A 27,881-nucleotide genomic window follows, 5' to 3' on the forward strand; every position below is an offset into this window, starting at 1 on the left:
TCACTCATCAAGCACACTTTTTTTTTTTTTTCATTCATTCAGCATTTGCTTTCACCTCTCTCCCAGGACTCCCAATATGAATAGGTATTAAAGCTTCTAAATAAACGGTTCATATGGAAGAGCACATTTCTATGACCTACATTCAGAGAAACTTATTTGGATTGCTTTCCTATCACATTCATGCACTGCCCTTTCTTGAATGCCCCTGTCATTCACCACATTTTGCTCCCAGGAAAACTTGGGTATATTCAAAAATAGGACGTGAGGGCAGGCACTGTAGTACAGTGGGTTAAGCTACTACTTGTGAAGTTGGCAACCCATTTCAGAATGCTATTCAAGTCCCCACTCCTCTACTTCAGATTCAGCTCCCTGCTAATGTACCTGGAAAGGCAGCAGAAGATGGTGAGCTCCTGCGACCCATGGGAGAGATCTGCATGGCGTTACTTGGCCCAGACCTGGCTGTTGGCATTTGGGGAGTGAACCAGCAGATGGGAGATTCTCTCTCTCTCTCTCTCTCTCTCTCTCCTCTGCTTTTCAAATAAAAAAAATCTTTAAAAAAGCATATGACACTATGACCACTTTTAAAGACACTTCAATGTGAGAAGAAAGGCAAACTTGGGAACTGTAGAAGTGAGTGGACATTATGGTTTGAGTTCATGTCATTCCCTGCATTATGAATGAGGCACGGACCCTGGGCTGCTCATACCACACCAGGACTGAGGCACTAAATTCAGAACTCTGGATGAAAAAGAAAAGATGCAAACACATACAAGGCACAGACAACTGAGGAAGTGACAGGATGACAAACTGTCCCAGAAGCAAGAAAACGTGGTGAAGCGTGAAGGTCTTCCTCCAGCAGCTGAGGAGTTACCAAAGGGTGGAGCGCTCTGGCACTTTCCAGGCTAGCACCGTGAGTTCAGTTAGAACCAACAGGCGGATGCCGCCCCGAGGCAGACTTTGTTTATGAATTTCCTAATCTCAGAAACGCGCTGAGATTAAATGGACTCCCACGGGCGCAGTAATGCACGCGCCACCACCGCAAGTGTTCAGACATAGTGTGAAAGATCACCCGGCAGTGTTGCTACGGAGACGAGGAAAGCACGGGGCGGTGAACGTGCGTCTCCAAAGTGCATTTCACGTGTGACACCAAAGCAAAGGTTGGATGGGTGACAGAAATGGGATGGGTGAAGCCTTTTTTTAAAAACAAAAATGAAAACATCCTGAGACTGATGTTGATGCTTCAAGCGCAAGCCCCATCTGCAAGCCTAAGAAAAGGCCGTGTCCTAGAGCGTAAAGAGGACATCTTCATCTTCCCTTGCGTTTTGCATGTCACGGAGGACATTGTTAGTTTCTCCAACATGGCCTATCCTGGAAAGAGAAAAGGGAGGCTGATAAAGGGAAATGCCAAGACCAGAAATAAACACTCGCTGCTAAACTGCAGTGCAACTGACCAGAGGGTGTAAGAGTTCAAAGGGCTGACAGTCTACTGGGTCCAGGCCTCTCGTTTGAGACAGGCGAAAACGGAGGCTACAGGGTAGACAGGCAGAAAGTTTGCTAGCAAAATGCCAAGGCAATGCCCAGATGCACCTGTTTGCCAAAAGGATCTCTAAGCATGGCCTCCGCAGGTCACCTCCCTGGGCCCCATTTTCCCTACTTATTAATATGGATTGATTGGATTATTGAGTGTAGGCAAAGCCTTCCACAACATTTACAACAAACCTTCTCATTTCTTTCCCAAAAAGCTATAGAACCAGGCAGAACTCTAAAAAATCTATTTCCAGAGACTTTTCAGGCTACTCTTGTAAAACACAAAAGCATCCTACGGCAGGGCTGGTGCAAGACAGTTAGGCGGGCGGGCCTCCCCAACCTGCCTGGGGGACACATCTCATCAAGGTCAAAAAGCTGGAACCATCACTGGGCATCAGGCTGTAAGTTTAGGGGGCCTGTTGGGTCCATTGGTGTGTCTTTGTGATGTACCCATGTGCGGTGAGGGTACAGCCAGAACTTGGTGCCAGGACCTAGGTAACCTTACCTACTGGGCACACTCCAGTTATTAGCAACAAAGGATATGTTTGTCTGATTTTTGTTCTATTTTGTTCACTGCCTGTACAATGCCTGGCACACAGTGGGTGCATAATAAAAACGTTTGTGGAATGTAAAATAAAACAAGCAATAAAAGAAATCAGGCATTTGGCCTAGCTGTTATACTATGGCATTGAAATGCTCGTAGCTTACATCAGTGTGCTGGGAGTGGAGCTCTGTTTCTGTTCTCGATTCCAATTGTCTGCTAATGTGCACCCTGGAAGGCAGCAGGTGATGGCTCAAGTACTTGAGTAAGCACTACCTCTGCAGGAGACCTAGGTGGAGCTCCTGGCTCCTGGTTTCAGCCTGGCCCGGAATGGGCATCTGCAGGCATTCTTTACCTATCTATCTGTAAATCTCTTTCTCTGACTTTCAAATCCACCAAATTAAAAATTGTTACAATATTAAAAGACAAAACAAACAACAAAAACTGTTCTTGTGTTCTAATTGGGTGGAGGAACCAAGTCCCAGGCATAATATTCTACATGTTCTTTCCATTTTTCACACTGCCAGCTCTCCTATCAATGGACTTCAGTTTAGCAATGGCCTTTTAAAGTGATTTACCCAGAGTTGAACAAATTTGAAGTAGAATGAGTGATTTAGCATCTTCTTTCTTCTGCGTACTATACTTAGGATGCCCCTCTGCCCTTGCATTTTGTATTTTGAACAGAGTCTTAACCTAGACAGAGTTCAAAGTGAGCTCAACCCTCACATCTTTTTCACCTACGATACCACATCTCTCCAACCCTGTGTTTAATCACAGAAGCAGAAGTCATTAAACCACTGAGTAGAGTCTAATCATTTGTAACAGCTTGTACAATCATTACAACAATCAGTCATGCAAGATGAATTACCTTGTGTGTTCCTGCAAACAATTGGTTTTCGTGACTTTCCCTGAAAAGACAAGGCCAAAGTGTGAACAGAGTTGCTGTGCTAGAATGAAATGCTGGGGTAAGTCCACTATTCCCTTTCCAGGAGTAAATGTGGGCCTAACGTGAGAAGTTAGGGACTGGCTTTAGTAGGCAAAGCCATTCCTTTTCCGAGGTCAAGTGCTTGCTTAGGCCCACAGTCACAGTGCATCTATTTCAAAGTTGTTCCAACACTGTGAGCAGTGGGGTTAAGCTGTTCCCGTTTCAGTCATTCCCCTACCCAGGATTCATGTACTCACTTGGGTTTTCAAACTTTTCTATGAAACAGACCCAGAATTTTCTAAAACTGTAACCTTGACTTTACATGAAACCTAATCTTGGTCAGCTATTGAACTAATCCAAATTTCACTACTGCTGTTCAAACTAACTGCTATAGCTACTAAGCATTAGCTTTTGCTAATGATTGCAGAATAACTTCTCTCCATTTTACAATGGCAGTGTGTGTCATATGCTTATTATACCTTGTATGAAAACCATAAACCCTATTTCTTTTTTCTTCAGAGTTGTTTGAAAGGGAACTACTAATTACCAAACTGAAATACCATACATTGCTTTGAAAATAAGAGGATAAGTACAGTTTTTTAGGTCTATTTATATATTTGAAATGATAGCAATAGTGGTACTGATGCCACAGCTGAAGAGCTACTAGCAAAAAACATTAATTGAGTATCTGTGAATCAGCTAAACTCTGTTTCATGGCTCCTTTACCAATGTTTAAACTTTCTGTCTGTGTCAGGTTGCAAGGTCATGGGCCAGCTCGATCATTTAATGCACCCAATTCCCCCCAAAATGCAAATATATAGAAATACTTGAACATGATTTCCAGGAATTCACATCTCTCCTAAAGTCCATCTGTGACTCCTAGATTAAGGAAGCTTGCTTTGAAGGAATACTGGAAATCCGGATCATTCATGGTTTTCTTGATGGGACAAATATAGCCAAAGCAAGTGTGGATTGTTTCAACCCTGAGACCATGATAATAACAGTACCTTCCACTCAACGCAGCAATGAGAATGGAATGAATTTGAGGCACAGTAAAAGTACAGCATCAGGACTGGCTCACAATAAGTAACCAATAATAAGGAGCCCTTATCCTTTTTATTTTCCTAAATGTGCATTCTATCAGAAACGTGATCATACAGCTATAGCACCTTATGGAGAAGCAGTTTACTTGTTACCTCTCCGACTGCCGGATGACAGTGATCAAACTGACAATGGAGTAGGAAGCAGAAACAATAGACTCCCAAGTTCTCCTGGAGCCACCACAGTTCCACCAGGTTCCATCTCCCCTTGTTCTGCCCTCCTTACCTCGCAGGAGGAACACTGCAAGCAATGCCAACAGCATAAATCCCAAGCAAGGAGCAATGATCATCATCAGGTAGGTGTGGTCGATCATTTTCACCTAGAGAGACCCAGGCAAATCGATTGATGGATCCACTCACTGCCCAATGCCCTCATTCCATCCCAATAACACCTTCCAGTCACCTGCAACTTCCCAAAATTCCTCCACGCCTTGCCCAACCTGTCTCATTCATTTATTTATTTATTTATTTATTTATTTTGACAGGCAGAGTGGACAGTGAGAGAGAGACACAGAGAGAAAGGTCTTCCATTGCCGTTGGTTCACCCTCCAATGGCTGCAGTGGTTGGCACGCTGCAGCCGGCACACCGTGCTGATCCAAAGGCAGGAGCCAGGTGCTTCTCCTGGTCTCCCATGGGGTGCAGGGCCCAAGCACTTGGGCCATCCTCCACTGCACTCCCTGGCCACAGCAGAGAGCTGGCCTGGAAGAGGGGCAACCGGGACAGAATCCAGCGCCCCGACCAGGACTAGAACCCGGTGTGCCAGCGCCACAAGGCGGAGGATTAGCCTAGTGAGCCACGGTGCCGGCCCAACCTGTCTCAATATCAAACCAAAGGCAGCCTTACTTTAAATCTCTGAAAAGCTAGAACATTCTACTCATACTTCAAAATTTCCCTAAGTCTTAGACAGCAGGCACATAGAGTGGCATGTCTTGGAAGTCTGAAAACAACTGTGTTGTGAGCTATGTTTTCCAATGTCAATCTTTCCTGGCCACTGCCTAGATCCTTCGAGCTCTCCATAGTCCTATAGTCTCCATAGTCCTAGCTCTTTTCATGATTGACTTAGGTTCCTAGAGAAAACAGGATTAAAGAGAAAATGAAGCTCATTTTCACATTTTCTACTGCAGTATTTCTCCAAGTATGGTCAGGAAGCCTGTGAGGTCAAAGTAATTTTCATGAGACATTTGCCATTTTCCCTGTTACTTTGTAACAAGACGTGCAGTTGAGTTTCCCAAAGGTTATGTGGTATGTGATTACATCATCCATTGTTCTTTATTATATGGAATGTGTTGAACAGATATGAGAATCCCTCTGTCTCCTATGAGACTAGACATGAATGAGATTTGTGAGAATGTCACGCAATACCATTTTTCTCGCTAATATTTTTATTAGAAACACAATTAGTTGTTATGACAAGATACTGAAGAACCTTAAAAATCAAACCAAGATGGAGTGACTTAAGCTAACACTATTAAAAACAAGAAGTTACCTTTGCCCCAAATAAAAAATTAAAGTTTAAAATTACAGCCCTAAACTTTTTCCCCCAAAGCTAAAATTAGGTGCAGCTATAAAAATAAGGGACCCTATGCTTAGCTAGCTGCGACACTTGTGCCTGGCTGTGCTAAGACCTAACCCAATTTGTATGCCTCCTAATACTCAAATAACAGTGTGGGAAGTGGGACGCCACTCTCCCACCAGGGGAACAGAGGGACCGAGACGTCGTCCCCCCCCCCCCAGGGTGAACAAGATGGCGCTGGCAGGGAAAGGAACTACTAAAGAAGTAAACAACAAAATGGCGACGAGGTGCATGCCTCCCGTGTGATCGCATAGCTGATTGGATAGAAGATGCATGCCCTTCACATGATCAGCTCACGGATTGGACTGCTGTGTGCATGGACTCTATAGTGCTTTTGATTGGTCGCTGCGGGTATATAAACCGTGTAGCTTTGTGCTGGGGGCGCTCTCTGGACTCCCGAGTTCAGGAGGCCTGTCTGCACAGACGCCAAATAAATCCTCTTGCTTTTGCATCAGCTGGTCTGGACTCTGAGTCTTTGGGGTGTGCCTCTCGACATGTTAACATCCCCACTCCGAGGGTCTAACAGATATTATTTAGGTTAACATGTAATAGACTTGTCATTCTTATTGTGAAGGAGCAAATAAATATATTCTGTTAAATTCTCATCGTTAACTTGTAGAGTGTGAAGAGGTTCTGGGGCTCAAAGTTTTGAGAAGTGATGCTCTAAGGCAGGCACTGAGTTCCATCCCATCTCCCACTCACTGGCCAGGCTCTGCTCCTCCCTTCCTGGACCATTCTCCAATACCCAGGGTCCTGGGCAGGAGGGATGGCAGCAAGGGCAGGCAACGAGCCACCTCTAAGGGAGGTGGGGAAGAAGAAAGAAGGGATGAGGAAACCTCATTCTTCCTAGACATCTGTACTGCCTGACACTTTTACTTAAAGAGACTTGAATCATTTTTATAATAATAAAACTAATTGAAGGGCACCCTCAGAAAACAAGAGGAGCACTGTTGGCAAGTGTTCATTCTTTAGCATGCCACTCATCCTGCACCACACAGTAGGGTTTTTGCATTTTTTTTAGCTTTTTCTTTCTGCTTTTCAAAGTATTTGTGAATACAGAGGTGCCCCCAATGTTATTTCTGCCAATAGTACCAGACTACAAATTCCTTAGCTATTTTATTAGAGTTACAATGCATTTTTGCTACTTAGCAATATTCTAGCCTCCTTAGTCTGTCTCTACAAATCTCCACTGTGGATTTTTAAAATCTAAGCCACACACTTCAAACACTAAAGTTTTAGTTTTTTTTACCTGTCCCAATCCTCCATCATGCCCAAGAATCTCAGATACTGTGAAGGAAGAAGAGATGAAATTGTTACATTTCTGATAGAAAAACAATTCCACATCCTGAAATAGGTATTTCAAAACCCATCTGGATTTTTGGCTGATGTGTTTAAGTTTTTCATACTATCTTTCCTTTTTAATATACATATAATTATTATGTGCATTTGTCTGTATTTATAATTATTTATGTACATTTGTCTTGATTTGTAGAGGGTTTTTTTTTTCTATTTATTTATTTGAAAGGCACAGTTACAGAGAGACACATAGACAGACAGATGACAGAAAAAGAAGGATAGAAGTCTTTCACCCATTCATTCACTTCCCAGATGGCTGCAACAGCTGGGGCTGGGTAAGAAGCCAGGAACTCCTTCTGCATCTCTCACATGGCTGTCAGAGCCCCAGGTACTTGGGCCCTCATTTACCTCTTTTCCAGGCACATTAGCAAGCAGCTGGATTGGAAGTGGAACCACTGGAACTCAAACTGGGCACCCATATGGGATGCTAGCATTGCAGGTGGTAGCTTACCTCACTGTGCTAAGATACCAAGCCCTTGCTTTGGTTTTAAATTGCTATCCAGCAGTTTCAGTAGAACACCATCACTTTCTAGAGGTGTAGAGTGAGACACTGGGTCTGAAGGCAATTGGCTTAGTAACTTTTCTGTTGGCCCCAGCAATGCATTCAGTGTTTTTATCCAGCAAGAAAATTTGTCAGTCTTTCAGTTAACACTTATTGTAGGCTAGCTGTAGTTTGGGATATGTAGAATTTACAACTTAGTGCAGAAAATCAAATTTAAATAAATAGCTATGCAGTGCATCATGGTATTTTAATCAACAATAAGTTGCATAGTCAATGGTGCTGTTACAGGATTATAATGGAAGTGGAAAATTCCTATGGCTCAGTGATGTTTTGTCATACATAGCAATGTCATAACAAAACATTACTCATTGTTGATGGTGATGCTGGTGTAAACAAACCTACCACATCACCAATCATATAAAATTATAGCCCATACAATCATGTGCAGTACATAATATTTGAAAATGATGACTGTGTTACTGGTTCATATATTTACTATACTATATATTTTAAATTCTAAAATATTAGTCATATCACATGCAGAGAAAGAGACAGAAGTCCCATCCACTGATTCATTGCCTAAGTCCCCAAAGCTGCCACAGCTGGGCTAGGCTGAAGCCAGGAGTGGAGAGGTCAATTGACATGTGGTTGATTACATCTCCTGCTGCTTTGTCCTAACTCCAGGGCAATAGGAGATATCCTATATGAGGAGGCTTCAAGAAGTTTGTGAAAAACGTGCATTCCCTTTTAATTTCATTTTTCCACAAGATTTTGAAGCACCCTTGCATAGATATCATAATGTCTAGGTGTGTAAAAGGCTATATCATCTAGGTTTGTGTAATAGACTTTATGATAATCACACAATGAAATTGCCTGATTAAATATTTCGCAGAAAATAGCTCTATGGATAACAGACACAAGACTATAATGTTCATAGTTTAAAAATCATTACAACTGCAGGATTCTGCGAAGAAATAGCATGGGATGGAATGGGAGTATATCATGCGAATGTCAGACCTGCTTTAGAACGTTCCAGAGGACTTCTGTGAAAACCTGAAATTTGAACTGAGACATGGAGTATTTTACCCACAACTGGTAACTGAGTTCAACAAGAGAACTGTACAGAGAATCTACAAAGTACTAAGCACTGCTCCAGTACTAAGAATGTTGAGATGAAACGGCATTGTCCCCATCCGTGAGAAACTTACAGTGCATTAAAGAGAGCCCCATTGTTTCAGTCTACCAGGCCCAGCAGAGCGGGACCATATTCGTAAGGTGCTGAGGAGAGTCAGCAGACAGACGGACGTTTAACCAACGTTGTACTTCACTGAACAGTTCAGTAGAATAAATCTCCATGAGGCCGCAGTCCCCTCCTGCCTGCTCCACACTGGGATTCCAACACTGTCTAGTACGTACTTGACATTCTAGTTGAATGAATAACACCTGAGCTCAGCTAAGGTTGTGTAAGAGTTAGCGAGGCAAAGAATCATGGAGATGGCATTGCAGTCTGACAGAGCAGCACGGAGCAGCATGGGGCCGGGGCAAATAACAAGCGGCTCTGAAAGTGGGAACTAAGGGGAGGGAGCAGTAGGAGGAGAGAAGGGGGGCGGGGCGGGGACCAGTCAGGAGGGGCTTTCTTTTCTGCAGGAAGTGGGGAGTCACAGAAACATGTAAACATACTATAGTCGTGTTAGGAGGCTGAGAGGCCAGTCCAAGTGAGACTTACTATCTGACTGCTGGTTGGAAATTCAGAGCTAGCAGAAATGAAGGCAGAGACACAGATTTCAGAAACTTAGAAGGGAGATCAACAGGGTAGTGAACATGGGATGCAAGGGTGAGAAGCTGGTGAGAGTCTTCGAGCGCCTGCCAATTCCTGGGCTCTGGCCTGAGATTGGGAACAGGGGAAGGAGAGGTGAGAATCTCGAGGGAAAAGCTGATGATCTCACATTTGTGGGACATATGCAAACACTGTTCACCTAACAAGCAACTGATGAATAGACTGGAAGCTGAACCAGACCCTGGAAGTTAGAGACACTGATCTGGGAGGCAGCAGTTAAAATCCTCAGGGTGTGTGAGAAACCCTAGGGCTGCATGTGTGCAGAGAGAACAGGAATCTTGGGAAATATCAGCATTAAAAGGTGGGCAGAGGAGGTGGAAGAGGGAAAAAAAATTGTCAAGAGATCAGAAAGTAAGAGCAGTGTTAAAAGTCAGAGAAAGGAATAGATATCCAGGAAGGAAATAAAATCATACAGACAATAAGATCCTAAAATAGAAATAGAATAGAAAAACCGCACACAGAAGGCCTGAATATAATAAGTATCTAAGCTAATAGTTACTGAAATTGTACTCGGGAAGTTTTACCCCTAAGCTGCCTTGCACTTAAGGCAAAAGGAGATCTGTGATTTTTTTTTAAGGCTCATAATTTGGTGCCATGGAACGTATTTGTTCATCCGGGAAAGCGATTATTGAATGGCTGGGAGCATGAAAACCCAAAGCGGAAATTCAGTATGTTTTCATATCCTACAACAAAGTTATCGTTGTTTTTCTTTCTGCTATTATCCCCTAGAGCTGGAAATTGCAGGTAAGAATTCAAAACCCTCACCCTGTTCTGTCAAAATCCTGTTGTATTGCAATCGTGGGTGATGGATAAGCCTGAAATTGAAACCATCAAAGGGAAAAGCCAGCTTGGGTCAGTTTTGTCAGAGCTAATCTGTATTTTAAATTGGAATTGTCTAATGGGAGAGACATTTTGCAAACACAAACACTACTGCGTGACATCAAACAGCAGGTTTTTTTTTTCCCTTCTTCTTCAGAAAATGCCAAAAGCCCAAGTGGGAAGCACTCTTAAGGACTACAGGGTTGTGTACAGAATAGCAAGTCAATGGTTTTTCTTCCTTGCAAAAAGTAGCCGTGCCAGCAGTGACGGGAGGGGTGTTGGATGAGACCACTGGTTTCCGTGTTGCTTGCATTCCCCTGGTTCTCCAGATTCAGAGGCCCCTGAGTTCTAAAACAGGTGCATTGAGACAAACCCAGACCTCGCTAATGAAGCAATCCCTGTAAGACGGGAACTGTAGTGAGTTGAACTGTAACCCCTCTACCCCTTCCTCCTCCCCAAAAAATATTCATATCCCCTGGAATCTCAGACTGTGACCTTATTTAGAAATATGCTCTTTACAGATGTCATTAGCCAAGGAGATTCTTCTCTAGAGCCTTCAGAGAGAACAGGACCCTGCCAACACCTTGGTTTCAGATATTTCTAGGCTCCAGAACTGCAAGATAATATATTTCTGATGTTTTCAGTTACCTGTCTGTGGTAAAATCCTTTCTTTGGTATTTTCAGTGGATTGGTCCTGGGACATCCCTCCTATACACATATACACACCATACATACTACATACACAGACACAAAAACCTGAGGATGCCCAAGTCCCTTGAATACAGTGGCAAGGTATTTGCATGCAACCTACGTACTTCCTCCCATTTGCTTTCCAACATCTCTAGATTATACTGGAAATGCTATGTAAGTAGTTACTGTGTCGTTTACAGAATAAGGACAAGAAAAAGGCTGTGTGTGCTCAGGACAGATGTGGCTTTTTAAAAAATTTGCTATGCATAGTTGGTGGAATCCACTGAGCATTCCAACTTCCCCAAGCAATCCTATAAAGCAGACATTATCCCTATTGCCAATGAAAAAATGAGGCCCAGAAGGGTGAACAAGGTGATGGAGGCTGGACAGTTTTTAGTGGTGGAGATGGAGTTTGACATTGTGTGAAAGCAACACTTAGCTTCTAATGACTTCGGTATTCTGGAGATCAAGCACCGGGAGCTATGTAAACGGCATATTTTACTGACTGCAAAAGGAATATTCAGGACAGTGATTCACACTGAATGTGGAAACAAATGATTCACAAGAACGATCTCTAGAGAAGACTCAAGGCTCATCACGAATGTACCAGGCCATCTACTGGGTGTGGGGAATTGAGAACATCTATTTACATTCATTTAAATCTCATAGTTTCCACAATTTATGAAGGCATGTATTTCAAAATGTGCATAACATATGAGTATATATATCTACATACATGCAAATCAGAAATAAATGTTTTACTGATAAGATAACATCATTTTATCAGAATCTTTATCACTGTAATCTAAGAATGAAGAATGAGTTATTTGTCTATCAAACGTCTGCAGGCCAGAGATGGCAGAATAAGGACACTCAAAGTTGTCCACATCCTAATCTTCAGAAAATGTGAACATGTGACCTCATGTGGCCAAGAAACTTTTATAATGGGAATAAGCTACAGATCTGGAGATAGGAAGATTATCCTGAATTATCCAGTGCCCAATGTAATCACAAGAAGGAAACAAGGTCAAAGTGATGAAGCAAGAGGAAGTCAGAGAGGGAGACTAAAGATGCTGTGCTATGGCTTTGAAGATGGAGAGAGGGGCCACGTGCAAGACTACAAAGACCTCTAGAGGGTGGAAAGGGAAAGAAAACCACTTCTGTCCTGCAGCAGGCAGTAGGAATGCAGACCTCCTAAGAGCTCAGTGGTAGAATGCCTACCTTCCAAAAATGACAGATAGCACATTTCTGTTACATTAAACCAGTAAGTGTGTGGTGATTCCTTACATCAGCAACAAGAAACTAATACAGAGAAAGTGGCTACTAAGATCCTCCAGAAGAGGCATGGTCCTGTGCCTGGACATGGGCATGGGGTAAAAGAAAACCTGACTTTTCATTAAGAATTTTTGTATGCTTTGTCCCTTTGCCATGGATGTATATTATCTATCTTAAAATAAATTAATTAAAGGATGATAACAGCAGGAGACCCTTAACATTAACCTTACTTTCTCCAGGTTCAGGTAGAAACCAAAACTTCTGATTAGTATTAGATCTTTCTATAGGATGACAATGTATCTACATAAAATAAAAACACTGAAATGTATTTCCCCTGATAGCTAGCATTCTTACTATGAACTAATAAAGTTGGCTTTCTGGCTTGTATTTGGTCTCTTGAGTTTTTGGTAGGCATGAGTAAGCTGGTAAAATGGATTTCCTGTAACTCAACCCCAGATCTTGGAGTACTACCAGGGGCTGCTCCCAGCCCTGTCCTGGCATCTTGACTCCCTCCACCATCACAAGTATTGATCCCAGCCTTTTTTGCTGTGTCACCTTGGGCAAGACCCTTCCCTTCTCTGAGCCATAATTTCTGCGTTTGAAAACTGGTATTTCATCAACTGATTTCCTACTACCATTTTAGGTTTTATAATTCAGGATTCATTTTTACTAAGAATTTGTAAAACTCTGAGAAATTCCAGAAAAAAATGTATCATTACATAATAATCTTCCTTAAGTTTTCAATTTCTTTTCCTTTGAAATTATTATTTATCTGAAAGGCAGAAAGTCTCAGAGAGAGAGAGAGAGAGAGAGAGAGGCAGGAATAGAGGGAGAGAGAGGGAAAGAAAAAGAAAAACACAGAGAGAAACAGAGAAAGCCCTGCTACCTTACTGGTTCACTCCCCAAATGTCTGCAAAAGCTGGGGCTGGGCCAAGTTAAAGCCAGAAGCCAGGAACTCACTCATCTGGGCTTCCCTCATGGTGGCAATGACCCAGGTGCCCATGTGAATACTTAAAAATATATACAGAAACACATGAACACTTCAAAGAAAATTAGAAAGAAATATGAAGTACATCTGAAGTTGAGTAGAAGTATTATGAGCAACTAATTCTTTTAGAATTTTTGTGTAATTACTGAATTTTCTCAAATGTGAAATCTGTATTGCAAAAATATTCTTTGTCTCACGTATTAATCATTGGAAACTCTGCAATATGTCTGAGTCAAGAGCCATTTCTTAGGGTGTGTGTCATTTCTCTGAAGCAATACCACAATGACTTTCTAAATGAACCTTTGAAAACAAATGTTAGAAACCCAGTAACCACAGCCAAAAAAAGGGTTAGAGGGGTTCTGTTGGAAAAGGGCACCCCTCAGATCTAAAAGCGCTGACATGGAAAGAATCGATAGATAGATAGATAGATAGATACATACATACATACATACATACACACACACATACATACATACCTATGTTGGTTTTGTAGGTTAATTTAAAAAAAGAACATATACCCACAAAACTGCTGAAATCTAAGCAGAGTTTGTAGTATAGTTCATTGTATTGTGCATTTCCTAATTTTGACAACATACCTTAGTTATGTAAGACTTTATCACTGAGGGACACTAGAGGAATATATGAGAGCCGTCTCTGCATTATTTTGGCAACTTTTGAGTCTGAGGATATTTTAAAAACAGAGTTTTTTGAGCACTGACTTAAATAGCAGGGACTTCATATTATTCAATTTAATGTTATACTGTAATGATTTCTCAAACAGAACTGTTGAATGAATCTTAAAGTGGTTTGAAAAATCATAGTGACAATGATTTTGTGAAAAAAAAGTAGAAAATGTTTGCAAAAATAATGATATGTGTTGCTATCATATAAAAAATATATTTGAGGGGACATACCCAAACTATTACAATAATTAGTATTTATCCTTGGTAGGAGAGGGGAGACATAGACTTTCACTCTGTAACATTTTTACTTTCCTTTTATAAAAGCAATATTCATATATAACCTAAAAAATAAAGTTTAAACATTAAAATGAAAGCTTTAAAAAATAAGAAACATGAGTTTTACCTTCTGAGGACTTAAAATCTTGGAGGATAGGAAACAGTCTTCCATGCATGTTCCAGAAGAGCCTGTGGAAACAGTTTCACATCTGCCCCTGCCAGGGAACCTGCGCGGTGTCAGGATGGTCTTGATCAAGGGCTTGCAGACTATAGCCCGAGGGCCAAATCCAGGCCACCATCTGTTTTTTCACAGACTGAAAGCTAAGAATGTTTTCTACACTTCTAAAGGTTGGAACTAACCTAGATGAATTATTATAATACATGAAAACAACATGAAATTCAAACTTCCGCATCCCGAAATAAAGTCTGATAGAAGTACAGTGGGACCCACTTGTTTACAGATCGTCTGGGGCTGCTTTTGTGCCCCAAGGGTGGAGTTAAGGAGTTGTGGCCTGCAAGGCTAACACTCTGGACAGAAAAGGTGTGCTAAGCCCCGGTGTGGCTACTCTACTGGTACTCATCTACCCCACGAAGTCAGAAAATAAAAAGTACTCAATCTGACTATAATGCTATTTTGCTTATTTTAATTTATTTATTTGAGAGGCAGGGAAACAGCGAGAGCAAGCTCTGATCTGCTGCTTCACTCTCCAATTACCCCAAAGAGCCAGGATTGGGCCAGGCAAAGTCAGGAAGTGGGAACTCAGTCCAGGTCTCCCACGTGCATGGCAGGAATCTAATTACTGGAGCCCTCACCACTGCTTCCCAGGGTCAGCCTTAGTTGGAAGGGAGCCTGGTATGCGTAACCACTAGGAAAAACATGTGCCACTCACAGTTTTAATCTAAAGAGCCATCAGACCTAAGGGTGATGACAGACTTCCCATCATAACCTAAGGTTATAGATTAGAACCTGATCTCACTCACTCAACTACATGCTCTGCACAGTTCTGAAATGGCGTTCGGGTCTTGCATAAAAGATCTTTTTGGACTAGCATTGCGACATAGCAGGTAAAGCTTCCACCTGTGACCCCAGCATCCTATATGAGCACCGATCCGTGACCCAGTTGCTCTTCTTACAATCCAGCTCCCTGCAATGTGCCTGGGAAAGCAGTAGACGATGGCCAAAGTGATTGGGACCCTGCACCCATGTGGGAGATCCAGAAGCTCCTGGCTCCTGGCTTTGGCCTGGCCCAGTCCCATATTGCAGCCATTTGGGAAGTAAACCAGCAGATGGAAGATAGATAGATGTCTCTTTCTCACTCACTCTCTCTCTCTTTCCCCCTCTATGTGTGTATATGTATGTGTGTGTCTTCCTGTCCCTGTGTAACTCTTACTTTCTAATAAATCTTTACAAAAATATTTTAGAATCCACTTTAAATATTATCCTTGATCCCATCATATTAGTAGAAATTTGATTGAAAATCGCTAGAGATTCCATCTCTGAATCAGTTTCTTGAGCCCTCACTATGTGCCTGACACAGTGCTGAGCGCCGTGTGCTGTACTACCTTCAATGTTACAAACCTATTTTACAGAAATGCAAACTGGCTGAAAGAGGTTAAATCTCTTGCCCAAAGTAATACAGACAGTAAAAGGGAATCTGAACCCAATTCTGAAAGACAAAATATCCTGATCATAACCACTCTAAGAGAAAAGAAAAAGAGCCTATTACAATCCTATCTGGGAGCAAAAACTAACTGGAGGGCTTTTGGCCAGAGATCCACCTGAAATACAAGCACTTCGTCTTCTCAATGGGTGTATTTTAAAAGGCTTATTACGTATGTTGACTCATCCTTGAATTCATAGACACTGGAACTCACCTGTCTCTGCTTTTGAAACAAAATTAGTTTTAAAGTAAGTCAATTCAATAACACAATCTTAAGGCAATCCTGGAATCCCGATAGTGACAACTGCAAATCTTCAGAATTTTCCTTTCCTTCCTTGGTAGCCTCTGGCCAATGCTGCCCTCTAGGGATTACTGGTAGTATGGTCTTTAAAAATCCAAAAGACAGCAGAAAGCTCCGAAACTCATACTCTGGGTATTCTAGAGTTGGGAGGAATGTGAAATCACCTCCTCCAACTCCTTTTTCCACTTGTTTGGTTTGTTTTTTAGTCAACAGAGAAACGGAAATCTAGAGAGGGAAGTTCATTTGCTCAGGTTTCACAGAAATGATTAACAAAGGAAGTGACTAGAACATACATTTGCTGACATCTGTCCCAAGTTCATGTTTTTGACTTCATTTAGTAGCACTAACACAGGGAATTTCAGAACTCTTTTTTAAAATACTACTAATTTATTTATTTATTTAATCATTTATTTATTTATAAAGGCAGAGCATCAAAGAGGGAAAGAGAGAGAGAAAGGGGGTGGAAAAGAGAAGTGTCTTCTCAGCCGGCACCGTGGCTCACTAGGCTAATTCTCCACCTTGCGGCGCCAGCACACGGGGTTCTAGTCCTGGTCAGGGCGCCGGATTCTGTCCTGGTTGCCCCTCTTCCAGGCCAGCTCTCTGCTGTGGCCTGGGAGTGCAGTGGAGGATGGCCCAAGTGCTTGGGCCCTGCACCCCATGGGAGACCAGGAGAAGCACCTGGCTCCTGCCTTCGGATCAGCGCGGTGCGCCAGCCGCAACGGCCATTGGAGGGTGAACCAACAGCAAAGGAAGACCTTTCTCTCTGTCTCTCTCTCACTGTTCACTCTGCCTGTCAAAAAAAAAAAAAAAAAAGTGTCTTCTCTTCTTTGCTTCACTCCCCAAATCCCAGCAATAGCCAGCCATGGGCCAGGCTGAAACCAGGAACTAGGAATTCCATCCGATTCTCCCACATGGGTGGCAGGGACCCAAGTACTTGGGTCAACATGTGCTGCCTTCCTAGACACATTAGAAGAAGCTGTATTGGCAGTGGAGTGGCCAGGATTTCAATCGGCCCTTTGATAGGCGATGCTAGTTTGTGAGCATCTGTACCAACTGTCCCTTCACAACTCTTTTTTTTTTCTTTTTAAATGGAAGCATACATTCTTGAATTCATGCCCTTCCTTTAAATTCTAGATATTGCAACATGTTTTTAATATGTGGAATGAGCAAAAAAAGAGCACTCTATACTTACCAGAATTAGGGAACTTTTGCCCTGTGATGTCATTTGGCCTGACCCTGCCAAGGAACCGCAAGCACAACTCAACATGCAAAAAATCAAAGCAGGCCATTTTTAAGCAGTTAATTTTGTATGGCCTGCGAATGACCTTATAAATAACCAAGTGGCCTTTGGCAGAAAATAATTCCACACCCCCAAATGAATCTACCAACAACATGTTACATACGTGAGTCAGGTGCTCCTTACCCCCAAAGGCAAAATTGGGTGCGATCCACTTTTTAGTTTTGAAAGGGAACAGAGCACAAATTGCATTAGCACTCAGTGAAAGAGGAAGGAATGGTCAGATGCCATCACACTTAGGAAGATGAGGTAGACAGAAGAAAACCACAGGTTCTAGAACACATTATTCAAGTGGCCTCCTGGGCAGAATATTTCCTTGACCTTCCACTGCTTCTAAGGCACCCGAGCAACATAATCTCATCACACAGTACCCACCCGAGGCCCTTGCTATCATGAGCCAGCACCCGAGTATCTCAGCGAAGCAGAGATGGGACTCATTCCTAATCCCTCCCCTCTGGGCTCCTCTCTAAGGGTAATATCCAGAACTCCGCTCTGCACACACCAGCTGATCAAGAATTTCTGATTACCAGAAGTGGGAAGGTTCACAATTTACCAAGAACCCTCAGATTATTGCTAACAATACTAGTAATAAACAGGTACCATACATGGAGCGCTTGAATATGCCCATGCAGGGCAAAGCATTTTCTGTATCAAATCTTGGTTGATCCTCAAAGAAAATGCTTTGCAGTAGACACCATTATTGTTTTCAATTCACAGTAGGAAACTTATGTTCTGGAGAGGTCAGACAACCAGTTAAGGTCACAGAGCTAGGAAGGAACAGAGCAAATTCCAGATCCAGTCCACGTACAGAAACCAAGCTCTCATCCTCTGGCTCCATGGACATTGAGAAAGGTGGCAGCAGCTCACACTAACCCGCTCTGCAAATATCAGTGCTGGAAGACTAAATCCATTGGAAGAGGTCTTTAAGAATGCTCTTTCATCACCCTAGGTAGATACAGTTTCTAGACAAACAATCCCAGTAATCATAATCATTGATGATGGTTATTATGAGGGTAATCTGAGCACCTAGAGGTACATGAAGCACTTTTGCATATATTACCTCATTTGAACTTCAAAATGATTCCAGATGCTAAGTAACCCTAGGCAGAATTTTTGGAAGAGGAGGAAATGGAAGTTTTAAGAGGCTCCATATCTTACCCAAAGTTGCATGGCTAATAATGACTGGTAGGAAAAAGCAGAGCAATGACATCTGATTCCAAATTCCACTCCTCTTCCCCTCTGACATGTTTCTGAGCATCACAGGGTTCAACAATCCCCAGGTGCAAGAGGTGGGCTCATGCCAAAGGATATCTGTAGCTTCATTCATTGACATAGTCCCAGCAGGGAGAATTGAAAACTCTAAGGTTCCCCTATTTCTCCTACCCACTGTGAAATCAGATCCCTCAGGGCCAGCATTGTGGCATAATGGATAAAGCTGCTACCTGCGGTGCCGGCATCTCATATGGACACCAGTTCGAGTCCAAGCTGCTCCACTTCTGATCCAGTTCTCTGCTAATCCACCTAGGAAAGCTGTAGAAGACCCAAATGCTTGGGCCCTGCACCCATGAGGGAGACTTGGAAAAAGCTCCTGACCCCTAGCTTGAGGCCCACCCAGCTTCTGTCCCTCTGGCCATTTGGGGAGTGACCCAACGAATGGAAGATCAATCTCTCTGTCCCTCTCTGTCTTTCTCCCTCTCTCTCTGTAACTCTGCCTTTCAAGTAAATAAATAAACCTTTAAAAAAGATAGAAATCAGACCTCCCCACAGAGGGCAGTCCCCTGGAGCTCAGTTTGTTCACCACTGAGGACCTGTTTAAGGCCCGGCTCTGTGTTTTCTTCCACTGGCACACGTCTCTTTCACCCCTTGTTTTTCTTATCATGGACATGGCTATTTTAAAGCTTGGCAACTGACTTTGATCCTATTTGATTGATCTTTCTGAAGGTGAGTTGTAAGATGCTAGAATTACACAGATTCAATTCCAATTTTACAAATAAAGAAAAAAGCATTTGTACTGCGGACAGAATAAAATGTCATTGTGAGAAAAATCCCGAAAATCCACTTTTTGTCCTTCTGTTTCATCCTGCAGACTGTCCGCCACCAACTGCTCTGAGCCTGTGAAGAGCACTGGGCATGAGAGATAAAACAAATCTGCTAATGCCTCACGAAAGATGTTGACTTTGAAATCAACTGCATCCAATTTCTTTCTTCTTAACGACAGCATTTGTGAGTAAAAATGAGTTCTGCTTCGTTCCCCTGCCTTCTTCCATTCCTTCTACTGAACTGAACTGAGAATGGCAATTGCTCCTACAACTTCTTTATGCCCTTGATCAACTAAGGACCCAGAAAAGCATCAAGTTCGGACAGAACTCAATGTTATCTTTAATAAAATAGTGGGGCATAGGGAAAAGAGAGCCCTAGGCAGGGCCTGGACTCACTCTACTACAGAGCAATTTTTAATGCCTTTGTGCCTCATTTTTGTTCTTTCTGAAATACGGAGAGTGGACTGCACCAGAAATTCCTAAACTGAGAAAGTCTGTGAAACACAGACACAGACTCTCTCAAAGATCCTAATTTTGCAATTTGGGGTGTAGCAGAACAGTCAGAGTTTTACTAAGCGCTCAGTGATCCCATCCCAAGTCTAGTTCTCAGATTCACGCACTGGATGATGTCTTAAGTTCAAGATCTTGGTCCCCCATTCTCCTATCTCCCTGACTGCTCTCAAATGTTCATGTTTTCTCTTGTGATCCCTTCCCTCTTACCTCCACTTATAAACTACACCCTCTCCCATTTTTGTTTTTTACTTGTCCCTCTCTCTTATGCCAAGATGCTTCATTCTCCTTTCATTATGCCATTCTTCCCTGGATCCCCTCTACTAAATATTCAGCCTTAAACTCCTTCAAAGAATATCTAAGATCCATTCCCTAACAATGGCTCATCCTTAGATGCACTCACACTGTTCATTTCATGATACCGTTCACAGCCACCCTCCTAAAGGCCTCCTCCTCCTCCTTGGCCAGTGTTTGCAATTTCCAAACAAGTAAGTATATCCTCCCCAACCCTTGTGAGCCCAGCTTCCTCCAACCTGTGCCCCCTTTGGCCACATTCTGCTTGTGGCATCTCCCTCTCTACCTCCTTAGCTGCTTCTCTTCTCCACCACACCGCCCTTCAGAGCAGCTGCTCCGTTGATGGGCACAGGAAGGGGAGGTCCTCTCTTTTATCTCTGTCTCTCTTGTCATCTCACAATGTCTTTAGGTGATATCACAGGAGCTTCAATATCCCCACCCTTTGCTGATGAGGGGGTATCATAACACATTTAAGAGCTCAGGTTTACCAGTCAAAAGAGATATGGGGTCCAAATTCTGGTAATTTTTAGCCTTTCCAGACCCCACTTCCTCCTCCTTTATGATGGATATCATAATAGAATCTTCCTTCCAGATGTGGTCATTGCCTCACAATGAGACAATGCATTGAAAGCATATAATAAGCACTCAAAAAGAATCATTTACTGTATTTCTAAAATTATATATGTAGCCCTAAAAAATAACATTTTTGCCTTTATAACATAATACACATGAAAGGATTGAGATGCTAGGAAGTTCTTTGGTACTTAGAATGTGAGTCATCTTGGTAAGTATTTCCTAAGAGATGAGTGCCAATGATCAAAGATACCAAGGCATCCATGAACCCACTCAGACCCACACTTCCAACTACCAGTAAAACAGTTCCCAGAGGATCTCAAACTCACAATCTTCCAAACATGATTCACTCTTTGTCTTGGCTTTCTCCCCGGTTTCCTGAGGACACTGGCCCAGTCTGCCAAGTGGGGGACATCAGACAGCGTTCATTCTTACATTGGTTGCCCAGTCTTCTGAATTCCAACTCCTAAAGGGCTTTGGCTCTGCCCCTTTCACCGTTGCTGCTACCGCCCTCCTACTTGAGATGCTCGTGTCTCACCTCAAGTTTTCCAGAACCTCTTGGGTCCCCTGCCTGTCTCCAGGTCAGGCCCCCACTCAGACAGCTTCCACACTCTTGCCAGACAATCTTCTCCTAAACACAACTAAAATTACCATTCCCTATGCAGAAAACAGAAATGATTCCTCATACTGAATGAAATTTCAGTTCTTTATCAGTCAAATCCCTCAATACCCTAGGCCAATCCTAGCTCCCTGTGTCCATGAGATTAAACTAGACTATTAGACAAACTCCAAAGATCTGATGCTGTTCTCAAGTTGTCTTGTCTTTGCTCATACTGATATCCCTTCCTGTCCACCCTTCCCTCCTCAGTGAAATTTTCTTATCCTCGAAGAATCATGCAAAGGTCACTGAGTGAAATTGTTCACGACTGTGAACCTCCTTGCCAAGGTGGCATCTGTCTCTCCCTTATTTGAGCCCCTAGTGTATCTTTTTATACCTCAATCCCAAAGCAGAGAACACACACTCCCTATACTCCTAATGGTATAACATGACCCCCTTTAAAAAGAGGTAATGACTGCTTCTGATGTGTCCCCTGCCACATCCAGAGTAATAATGAAACATGCTACCTGTTTTCATGTATCTAAATCAAACACCAAAAGTACAAGATACGGCTTCAAAATTCCATCTCCACATTTCTCTCTGAGATATCTTTGACTCCATGGAAAGGCCAGTTTGCTTTGGACCATGAAAGTTGGGCTGGTTTTGTGTAATAGAAAGATAAACAATAGGGGAAAATAATTCCTAAAAGCATTCCTACCATTCTACTATCATTCTGTTGCCAAGACCAAGAGCATACCACCCTAAAAATCACAAACAAAGAAAAATGTTATATTGCAAGTTCAATGTTCGTTGTTTCTAGTTTTACTAGATTGCCATAAAAGTGCTTGTGTGGCTTTGGGAGCACTGAATTTGAATTTGACTCCATGCTGGTGATAGGTACCATGATTCTCTTCGGGGATGGAGGAAAAGGTACCCTAATACTTAAGAAGCCCTCAAGAAACTGCTGAGAGATATTGACTGCCAGGCTTGGAACAAAGGCCAAGTATGCACAGAATCGGGAAAAACGGCTTCTGGCCTCAGCTTTCTTCCTGAGCCTCTCTCAACTCTCTGGCCTTCCCCAAGCCTAAGTTTCTACATTTTTTGTATCTCAATATTTCACACAGCATATTTTCCTGTCCCCTGTCTCACCTAGGAGTTCATAGACATAAATTTAAGATCTCTAAAACCTAGTATGAGATCCAGTTCTCTCTCTGTCTAGCTCTGTAAGCTTGGACAAGTCACTCCACATCTCTGAGACCTATTTCTAGGCAGCTAGAGAGTATAGGTGAGGATTTGTTACCCAAGGTATGGCTTTTTATGATGAGATCTACAAATCAAACAGTTTAAAATCATTGTAGGACTTTGAACTCAAATAATATGTACATGGAGTTGCCTTATCAAATGCCTACCACAAATCTGGAAGCCCTTGGATGGTAAACTACACCACAACTATTACTCAGGCATAAGTTTATTTTCAAGCATGAATTATAGAGTGCAACCTGAGTAGACAGAGGCACATGAAAAGAACAAAGCAATGGAGAAGGAATGGGGGATTAAAAGTGTCAACCCACAGAAATAAAACCAGTAATTGAGGGGTCTACAGGGCTGTCTAAGAGAGCCAGGAGAAAGCTTTCAGAAGCTCAGATTTATTTTAATGTTCATAGAGAACTACTACTATGAGATTTTAAAAGGTTTTGTAATGTCCCCAGCTTTATAATTTTGTCACTTGTTGGCTGTATCCCTAGTTTGATTAGCAGTTTCAGAGAAAAACAGAAGACTAGAAAGTGACTATGCTTCTCAGCAAATTCAAAAGAATCTAAATCATATCATGCACCTTTTCAGACCACCATGGAATGAAGCTGGAAATAGCAACTGAGGAATCCTAACAGCATATGCAAACACATGGAGGCTGAACAACATGCTCCTGAATGAACACTCGGTCATAGATGAAATCAAAAAAGAAATCAAAAACTTGCTGGTAGTAAATGAAGATAACAACACAACATATCAAAACTATAGGAAATAGCAAAAGCAGTGTTGAGAGGAAAGTTCATTGCAATAGGTGCCTACATCAAGAAATTGGAAAGGCACCAAATAAATGAGCTATCAATGCATCTCAAGGACTTAGAAAAACTGCAGCAAAGCAGACCCAAAACAAGTAGGAGAAGATAAATAATTAAAATAGAGAAAAAATCAACAGAATTGAATCAAAAAAAATTACAAAAAATCAGCCAAATGAAGAGCTGGTTTTTTGAAAAAATAAACAAAATTGACACCCATTGGCCCAACTAACTAAAAAAAAAAGAAGAGAAAAGACCCAAATCAATAAAATCAGAGATGAAAAGGGGAATGTAACAACAGACACCACAGAAATAAAAAGAGTCATCAGAAATTACTACAAAGATTTGTATGCCACCAAATAGGGAAATCTATCAGAAATGGATAGATTCCTAGACACATGCAATCTACCTAAAATTGAAATCTTTACTTAATATATGCTAAACTGATCTTCTGTATATAAAGAGAATTAAAAAATGAATCTTGATGTGAATGGAAGGGGGGAGGGAGAGGGAAAGGGGAGGGTTGCGGGTGGGAGGGAAGTTATGGTGGGGGGAGCCACTGTAATCCATAAGCTGTACTTTGGAAATTTATATTCATTAAATTAAAGTTAAAAAAAATAAAATAAAATGAACAATGAAGACACAGAAAACCTAAACAGATCCATAACTGAGACAGAAATTGAATCAGAAATAAAGGCCCTCCCAACAAAGAAAATCCCAGGACCAGATGATTTCACTGCTGAATTCTACCAGACATTTAAAGAAGAACTAACTCCAATTCTTCTCAAACTATTCAGAACAATCCAAAAAGAGGGAATTCTCCCAAATTCTTTCTATAAAGCCAACATCACCTTAATTCCTAAACCTGAAAAAGATGCAGCAGAGAAAGAAAATTACAGACCAATTTCCCTGATGAACATAGACGCAAAAAATCCTGAATAAAATTCTGGCCAATAGCTAGCTCTCTGCTGTGGCCAGGGAGTGCAGTGGAGGATGGCCCAAGTGCTTGGGCCCTGCACCCCATGGGAGACCAGGATAAGCCCCTGGCTCCTGCTTTCGGATCAGTGCAGTGCACCAGCCTCAGTGCGCCAGCCGCGGCGGCCATTGGAGGGTGAACCAACAGCAAAGGAAGACCTTTCTCTCTGTCTCCCTCTCTCACTGTCCACTCTGCCTGTCAAAAAAAGAAAAATTCTGGCCAATAGAATGCAACAATGCATCAGAAAGATAATCCACCCATACCACATGGGATTTAGCCCTGGTATACAGGGATCGTTCAACATTCACAAATCAATCAATGTGATATACCACATTAACAAACTGCAGAAGAAAAACCATATGATTATCTCAATAGATGCCGAGAAAGCATTCAACAAAATACAACACCATTTCATGATGAAAACTCTAAGAAAATTGATTATTAAAGGAACATTCCTCAATACAATCAAAGCAATTTATGAAAAACACACAGCCAGCATCCTATTGAATGGGGAAATGTTGGAAGCATTTCCACTGAGATCTGGTACCAAACAGGGATGCCCACTCTCACCACTGCTATTCAATATAGTTCTCTAAATTTTGGCCAGAGCCATTAGGCAAGAAAAAGAAATTAAAGAGATACAAATTGGAAAGGAAGAACTCAAACTATCCCTCTTTGAAGATAATATGATTCTTTATTTAGGGGACCCAAAGAACTCTACTAAGAGACTCTTGGAACTCATAGAAGAGTTTGGCAAAGTAGCAGGATATAAAATCAATGCACAGAAATCAACAGCCTTTGTATACACAGGCAATGTCATGGCTGAGGAAGAACTTCTAAGTTCATCCCATTCACAATAGCTACAAAAAGAATCCAATCCATGGAATATACATAACCAAGGATGCCAAAGATCTCTACGACGAGAATTACAAAATCTTAAAGAAAGAAATAGAAGAGGATACCAAAAAATGGAAAAATCTTCCATGCTCATGGATTGGAGAATCAATATCATCAAATGTCCATTCTCCCAAAAGCAATTTACAGATTCAATGTGATACCAATCAAAATACCAAAGACAGTCTTCTCAGATCTATAAAAAATAATGCTGAAATTCAGTCATATGGAGGAACAAGAGACATCAAATGGCTAAAGCAATCTTGTACAACAAAAACAAAGCTGGAGGCATCACAATACCAGATTTCAGGACATACTACAGGGCAGTTATAATGAAAAAAGCATGGTACTGGTACAGAAACAGATGGATAGACCAATGGAACAGAATAGAAACACCAGAAATCAATCGAAACATCTACAGCCAACTTATATTTGATCAAGGATCTAAAACCAATTCCTGGAGCAAGGACAGTCTATTCAATAAATGGTGCTGGGAAAACTGGATTTCCACGTGCAGAAGCATGAAGCAAGACCCCTACCTTTCACCTTACACAAAAATCCACTCAACATGGATTAAAGATCTAAATCTATGACCCAACACCATCAAATTATTAGAAAACATCGCAGAAACCCTGCAAGATATAACAACAGGCAAAGACTTCTTGGAAAAGACCCTGGAGGCACAGGCAGTCCAAGCCAAAATCAACTATTGGGATTGCATCAAATTGAGAAGTTTCTGTACTGCAAAAGAAACAGTCAGGAAAGTGAAGAGGCAACCAACAGAATGGGAAAAAATATTTGCAAACTATGCTACAGATAAAGGATTAATAACCAGAATCTACAAGAGATCAAGAAACTCCAAAACAACAAATCAAAAAACCTGCTAAAGAGATGGGCCAAGGACCTCAATAGACATTTTTCAAAAGAGGAAGCCCAAATGGCCAACAGACACATGAAAAAATATTCAAGATCACTAGCAATCAGGAAAATGCAAATCAAAACCACAATGAGGTTTCACCTCACCCCGGTTAGAATGGTTCACATTCAGAAATCTACCAACAACAGATGCTGGCAAGGATGTGGGGAAAAGGGGACACTAACCCACTGTTGGTGGGAATGCAAACTGGTTAAGCCACTATGGAAGTCAGTTTGGAGATTCCTCAGAAACCTGAATATAGCCCTACCTTACAACCCAGCCATCCCACTCCTTAGAATTTACCCAAAGGAAATTAAATTGGCAAGCAAAAAAGCGGTCTGCACCCTAATGTTTATTGCAGCTCAATTCACAATAGCTAGGACTTAGAATCAACCTGAATGCCCATCACCAGAGACTGGATAAAGAAATTATAGGATATGTACTTTATGGAACACTACACAGCAGTAGAAAATTATGAAATCCAGTCATTTGCAACAAGATGGAGGAATCTGGAAAACATCATGCTGAGTAAAATAAGCCAGTGCCAGAGGGACAAATATCATATGCTCTCCCTGATCTGCAACAACTAACTGAGCACCTAAAAGGAAACCTTTGGAAGTGAAATGCACACTATGAGAAACAGTGTCTTGATCAGCCTTTGTCCTGACTGTTGATGAACAACTTATACTTTATCACTTTCAGTATTTTTTTGTTCTACTTAATATTATTGGTTGAACTCTGTAATTAACACACAATTATTCTTAGGTGTTTAAATTTAACTGAAAAGTGATCTCTGTTAAATATAAGAGTGGGAATAAAAGAGGGAGGAGATGTACAATTTGGGACATGCTCAATCGGACTTACCCCAAATGGTAGAGTTAGAAACGTGCCAGGGGATTCCAATTCAATCCCATCAAGGTGGCATGTACTAGTGCCATCTCACTAGTCCAAGTGATCAATATCAGGTCACAATTGATCATAATGAATGGACTAAGAGTCAAAGGGATCACATAAACAAGAATAGTGTCTGCTAATAGAATTAAGATAGATAGATAGAATTAAGGATAGGATTAAGAAGGAGAGAATGATCCAACATGGAAAGCAGGATACACATCAGAATCATAGACTGGCAGAAGCCCTAAAGAGCACTCTGGCCTCAGAATTAGCCCTTAAGGCATTCGGATCTGGCTGAAGAGCCAATGAGAGTATTTTAGGCATGGAAAGCCAAGACACTCTGGCAAAAAAAAAAAAAAAAAAAAAACCCTAAATGAAAGATCTCTGCTGTCACTCCCCCTCTTCACGGAGGAACGACACTAGACCCTGTGCTGTTCTTTTGTCTGCTCGGCCCTTCCCAGGTTTGCTGCTGGTTCTTCCCGGGTTGGCTGCCGTCCCTCCACCTCGTGGAGGGGCAGGCCTCCCTGCCACTTTCCCCACTTCCGCGGGGGAGCGGCACACCGCCGGCCAGCTCTCTCGGGGGCTGCTCAGATGTTCCTCAGGTAGATGTTCCTGGTGCATGTTGTCTCTCTCCTCCTTTATAGTCCTCTTCCACCAATCCCAACTCTGCTACCCACACGCCGAGTACACTGCTCTCCTCCAATCAGGAGCAGGATCAGCTCCTGCAGGTCATCACTCAAGTTGGCGAGAGGCAGCTGCATAGAAGCTGTTTACT

General features: G+C 42.0%; 1 protein-coding gene across 5 annotated transcripts in view; it reads right to left on the reverse strand.

Annotated features, from left to right (window-relative positions):
- Positions 1 to 1,115: 1,115 nt before the first annotated feature.
- TIMD4 (T cell immunoglobulin and mucin domain containing 4) overlaps positions 1,116 to 27,881 on the reverse strand; it is a 43,888-nt gene continuing 17,122 nt past the window's right edge. For 2 of the 5 annotated variants that reach the window (XR_007918514.3, XR_016236443.1), the window contains exons 6-10: positions 14,221 to 14,282; positions 6,917 to 6,954; positions 4,320 to 4,413; positions 2,937 to 2,976; positions 1,116 to 1,368 (exon numbers count right to left, since the gene is read on the reverse strand). Coding sequence is in view for 3 of the 5 variants with exons in the window: in XM_008255313.5 (XP_008253535.2) it covers positions 1,284 to 1,368; positions 2,937 to 2,976; positions 4,320 to 4,413; positions 6,917 to 6,954 (257 nt within the window). In the remaining 2 variants the exon portion in view is untranslated. The remainder of the gene's footprint in view (positions 1,369 to 2,936; positions 2,977 to 4,319; positions 4,414 to 6,916; positions 6,955 to 14,220; positions 14,283 to 27,881) is intronic. The other 3 variants (XM_008255313.5, XM_089336156.1, XM_017341216.4) reach the window with 2 other exon arrangements.

This window comes from Oryctolagus cuniculus, chromosome 6 (genome assembly GCF_051225735.1).
Source record: "Oryctolagus cuniculus isolate XC-2025 breed Fujian yellow rabbit chromosome 6, ASM5122573v1, whole genome shotgun sequence".
NCBI lineage: Eukaryota > Metazoa > Chordata > Mammalia > Lagomorpha > Leporidae > Oryctolagus > Oryctolagus cuniculus.